At 33.1% G+C, this 5,379-nt stretch overlaps 1 protein-coding gene across 2 annotated transcripts; it reads right to left on the bottom strand.

Moving 5' to 3' along the window:
- Positions 1 to 1,768: 1,768 nt before the first annotated feature.
- LOC123669617 (cuticle protein-like) lies at positions 1,769 to 2,910 on the bottom strand. Of its 2 annotated transcripts, XM_045603214.1 has the most exons (3): positions 2,824 to 2,910; positions 2,069 to 2,585; positions 1,769 to 2,029 (listed from the first exon to the last, which is right to left on the bottom strand). In XM_045603214.1, the coding sequence occupies exons 1-3, from the start codon at positions 2,833 to 2,835 to the stop codon at positions 1,881 to 1,883; spliced, it is 678 nt and encodes a 225-aa protein (XP_045459170.1). In that variant the 5' UTR covers positions 2,836 to 2,910; the 3' UTR covers positions 1,769 to 1,880. The 2 variants fall into 2 exon arrangements, with proteins under 2 accessions (XP_045459170.1, XP_045459169.1); XM_045603213.1 differs by having other exon boundaries at positions 1,769 to 2,585.
- Between the last annotated feature and the right edge of the window lie 2,469 nt (positions 2,911 to 5,379).

The following is a 5,379-nucleotide window of genomic DNA, read 5'->3' as shown; positions in this document are numbered from 1 at the left end:
AGTATAAATAAAATTTTGTTTACTTACTTTGTAGTTGAAACATTTACAAGTGCTTTACTGACAACAATTAATTAGTCGTAAGAAAGCGATATTTTAATACATTATAACCTATAAAATATCAAGTTATGAGACGTAATAATGGAGTAGTAGTAATCAATGTCAAATACCATAGCGACATCTAGTCATTAAAAAGTTTTTAGTTATCGACTAGGTAGGCATTTGATGCATTATAATGGAGGCAAGGACGTTTATAATTATTATTTAATATCATTTAGGTCACTATTCAGTTGTATAATAACTCTTAGTAAAAAACAAACTGACATTAAAAAATGATACAATTTGATTTTGTCTTCAAAGTGTCTGGTTGATTAATCGGCCTGTAACATCCCACAGCTGGGCATAGACCTCTATCTCCGTATAACAGAAGGATCCCTCTCAAATTGTCTAAGTTTTTATAAATATTTAAAATTCTGTTGTTTTTAATTTATCTATCATTTGTGTACAAAAGCTCATATTGACTTTCTCTTTAATCAAATTTAATGTTTCTTGGAAATTCTATCTTTATATACATATTTCTAGTGTGCGTGTGTATGTCACTGAACTACTCCTAGACGGCTGGACGGATTTTGATGAAATTTTTTGTGTGGGTTCAAGGGGATTCGAGGATGGTTTAGATTCACTATTTGGTCCACTGGAAAATGTTTATTCAACTAATTTTTCATTTATAAGTAGTTGTTAATTTTGGAATGTTTTACATTGGACCCGGTAGACTGCGCTAGCATCGCAGCATCAAATATTAAATATTATTCTATTTTAATTTCAGTTTGTCCCGACAGTTGGTGCTGCGATCAAATTGAGAAAAATATTTGAAATTTTGTGTTATGGCAAAACAACGTTTGCGGGGTCAGCTAGTATAATTATATATGTTTTCTTCATATGAGATATAATAAATCCTAAATAAATAATCTTCATTTATTTGAATTGATAGCCATATATATTAGAACGTTATCGTTATTAATATGTATTAAATCAATAAACATATCTAGGAACGAAATGATTATTTTTTTCTCAAGTTAAGATTGAATTTTGAAATTCGACCATAATCAATTTAAATTATAAGTTTGAACATTATTAAGGTTCTGTTTTCAAAGACTTCTATAATAATAAACAAAAGAGTATATGTGCGTGCGTGTCAAATACATGGTAGTGTGTGTAATGTTTTTTTGTTAAGTGTATTTTTTATGCAAAATTAAAAAAATATTAGCACTCCTCTATATGAACTATAAGTGTGCAAAATTTCATACCCCTCCGTCCGCGCAATTTTCGTTAAAAAGGGTATAAAGTTTTTGCTTTGCGTATTAATTTATACATATAGATAAATAATCGTCATCAAGTTGTAGGTTAGTATTATTCTAAGGTTTAAGACCTTCGTGTGAAGCCGAAGGTAACAGCTAGTAACTCAATACTTACTTAATTTTTATACATATAATTTTTTCGACCAGCTCTAACTTTTGACTAAATACCTAACCGCAATCTATATTCTGTAAGCACTCATGACATACTGGATTTTTAAATAACCATCCTTAATTACTATGCAATACATGTAACATATTTTTTGTTTGAACTTATAAAAGGATGTAACCAAATACCTAGGAATGCAAAAATCATATCATTATTCAACAGTATGAGACTTCCTATTAATTATGTTATGTTATTAAATAAGTAAGGTGAACAACTATTTGTCGTTGAACTAAATAAAACTATGTAGGAGTATTTAAAAAGGTCGTTTAATTTAATACATACGCATATGTACATAATATTATTTACAAGTCATTTTCGTTTAATACTTAATCTAGAACACCTTAAAAAGGTTTATGAATTTACTTCCAGTATTTGAGAGGGGCAGAGTGCACGCCGTAACCGTAGTAAGGAGCAGCATAACCGTAGTAGGGAGAGGCGAAAGCACGAGCGCTGATTAAACCGGGGGCAGAGGCAGTGTAGACTGTTGGGGCTGAGAGGGCGTGGGTGGATACAAGAGGGGCTGAGGCAGCGTAGACTGCTGGGGTGGCGTATGAACGGGCAGCTACTACAGCTGGGGATGTGGCAGCGTAGACTGTGGGAGTGTAGGTGTGGGAAGCAACAACAGTTGGAGCGGAAGCCGCGTAGACAGTGGGAACAGAGTAACTATGGGTGGCGACAACAGCCGGTGCGGCAACAGTGCGGGCATCGACGACAGTTGGGGCAACTGCAGATACGACGGGAGCGGCTGCAACCACCTGTGTGGAGACAGCGGGAGCAGCGGCAACAACGGGTGTGGCAACAACAGCGGGGTCCTTGCGCACGACAGCGTTGAATCCGTTTACATCATCAGCGGCATAGTCCACAGTACGCTTGGTACCGTCAGAGTCTAGGAGAGAGTACTGTCCCTTCACGACACCACCGACGCGGGTCTCAACTTGGCTCTTGTAATCGCCAGTGTAGGGGTCAGCAACATCGTAGGCGAAGCTTGTGTAGTCGGTGTCTACTTTCGCTACTGGTACCACTGAGCAGTGGGCCAAAGCTACCAGGGCGAGAACTACAACCAACTGAAAAAAAGAAATATATGATTAATATTAAGGTTAATTAATCTTTAAATATGTTTTTATTTAAGTTGCTTAAGGCAAGTAATAATCAAATAAATGTGGTTACTATTAATTAACTAAAAGGAAAACTGATCGAGTACTGTTTTTCTTCAAATATAAATTACATTAATACAAAAACAACAAAAAAATTACTAATAAAAATATTTTATATCGAAGACTTTAAAAAAGTGGTTATAATCACCTTAGCTGCCATTGCTGCTTAGACAAGGAAATCTCGTTGAATGCGTACTGAGCTACCCGACTAGGAGCTTTTATATGGATCGCACATACGAGGGCGTGCCTTACGCATGGACACTTACACTTTATATTTAAAAAACACTAATGTATTCGATGGATCCGGAAACGCAAGGCCGTGGCATGGAAAGCATAAAGAAATGAGTCGTATCATTATCATAGTATAACGTCATTCATCTCTGTCATACCTATTGTGTTCACTGTCGTATAAATATCGGAATAGCATATACAATCTAGTATATGGTATTATTAAATTTAAAAGTGAAAATCATGTGAATTAAGGATACATTGTCTTGTAGGAACAATACTAATAAAAAAATGAGTTTTAATTGTATTGTTATGCGATATCCAGAAACAGTTTTTTGCAAGTTTCGTGAAAATAATTCATGTTAAATTTAAGAGTTTTTATCTTTCATATCCATTTATGTAATATTGCAATAAAAAAATCAAGATACCATTGTATGCCGAAATTGGAGTCTGGGCACGGCTGGTTCGTTGATAAAAAAGTACTATTTAAGTACTTAGCTTTCGTATTCGTTTTCATATCACGTCACGTACGGACAGTTTGTGAGCATACGGCGAATATTCTATTTTTGATATCCACACAAGTAACATATTTCGCCAAGTGGAATACCGTTTATGTGACACATAAATTTCAAGATAACAAGTGATTTAGTAGAACGATTACTTTCATGAAATCGAAATAATGTGATGATTTGTTCAGACTTAGTACAACAAGACTAGCCAACATATATATAGGTACTAAGTTACTTTTTTGTTTAAAAACATTTTTGTTGGTATTATTTTAAGATTTTTTTTACTTTTAATAGAACAGATTAAAAACGTTATTTTCCTGCTATGAAAACATTGTAGTATTTATTAGAATGTAAAATGTCAAAGTTATAAGGATAAAGTTAGTTCACAATGGATAATTTAGTTTTATTAAAGAAAATAACTTATTAAATAAAGAATTTAATAAATTATTACACGGATTCTATGTAATGTATTTTTTAATATACCTTTATTGCTATACAGATATGAAATTAAAATATTTGTTAATTTATTCGTTATAGATACATTTTGAAACTATTAAACATAAGTATTCAGGTATACAATAGGCCGCAAAACATCATGCTACGACTGATAATAGCGGCCATCTTATAAATAGGCACGGATTTATAAATTATACACAACTATATAACACATAAACCTGGAATGAGGGACAGCGAAAAATACTTAAAGATCAAACGACTTTGTCAAGAATTATATTTATGTTCCATAAATTTTTGAAAAATGAAAATGTTTGAATTTCAGTGGGAATAACACTAGGAGGTTTTGGAAAGTATACATAGCCTATTTTATTGCATTTTTCTACAGATTTGTAAAGGACTATTTAGGTAAATAATCTAGTATGTTATGATACTAAATGTTCGTATGTTATGACTTAAACGGGATATTTGAGTTACGGGATGTTGGACTGTATCAGGTGCTATTCTATTTATTATTTGCGTTTTAGAGTTCAATTTAGTGAATGATACTATAAGCTATAAGTATTTCCGTATTTAAATTCACTAGCTTGTAGAGCTAATGGTAAACCTTGAATCGATACCGAGTTACCCAAATGTGTCACATCCTACTGTTAATGTAGTATCGGCAAAAACTTAGAGACAATAAATCACTGTTTAAATAAAGTACATTTCATATAGATTTATAGAATATAAGGTGTTAATATTAACCTACCAAAATATTACTGCGTGTTATTCGAGCTATGGACATCAACGCTAAATATATCACCGTTAACCTTTATTTACTTGATACATCAACCGACATTTATTTATCAGCGACATTTCTATTTCAACATTTATATTCAGCAAACGTTGAACCAGTATTCAGAACCTGAGTGTACAAAATAGTATTATAAAATGTATTCATTGATTTTGTGTAGTTCTTACAGATGCGAAGAATTATATTGTACTGAATTTTAACATATTTTAAACTTAGGTAGGGCTCAGCAGAAAATTTCCTGTTTAAAATATGGAGCAGACCGACTAGGGTAGTTAGTACCCGACCTTACAGAAGATCACAGCCAAATAATTCTGTTTTCAAGCAGTGTTGTGTTCCTGTTAGTGAGTAAGGTGACCAGAGGTCCAGAGGACCAGAGGACCTGGAAGGAATTGGGGATAGGTTCGATAACGCGATAGCGATGCTTCTGACGTCTATAAGCTGCGGTAATCGCTTACCATCAGGCGAGCCGATGAATATATCTTACTACTAGAAATAGGCTTTTTATTTATAATATACAATATATTTTTATCATTATGAAAAAAAAATGCGCTTGCTTCTGGGGTCTTGGAAATATGCAATTTCAATACAAGAAATCTCGATGGAACTAATCCCAAGATAAAAGTAGTGTATAATTTAATATTTCCAAATTATTCTTGATGATTCATGAACAAATTACGAATTTTATTTTGTTTATGAAAATTAGAAAAGCACAGTGTTT

This window comes from Melitaea cinxia, chromosome 3, assembly GCF_905220565.1.
Source record: "Melitaea cinxia chromosome 3, ilMelCinx1.1, whole genome shotgun sequence".
Classification (NCBI taxonomy): domain Eukaryota; kingdom Metazoa; phylum Arthropoda; class Insecta; order Lepidoptera; family Nymphalidae; genus Melitaea; species Melitaea cinxia.
Note: the sequence above shows the minus strand (reverse complement) of the source record. Positions and strands in the feature narration are given on the sequence as shown.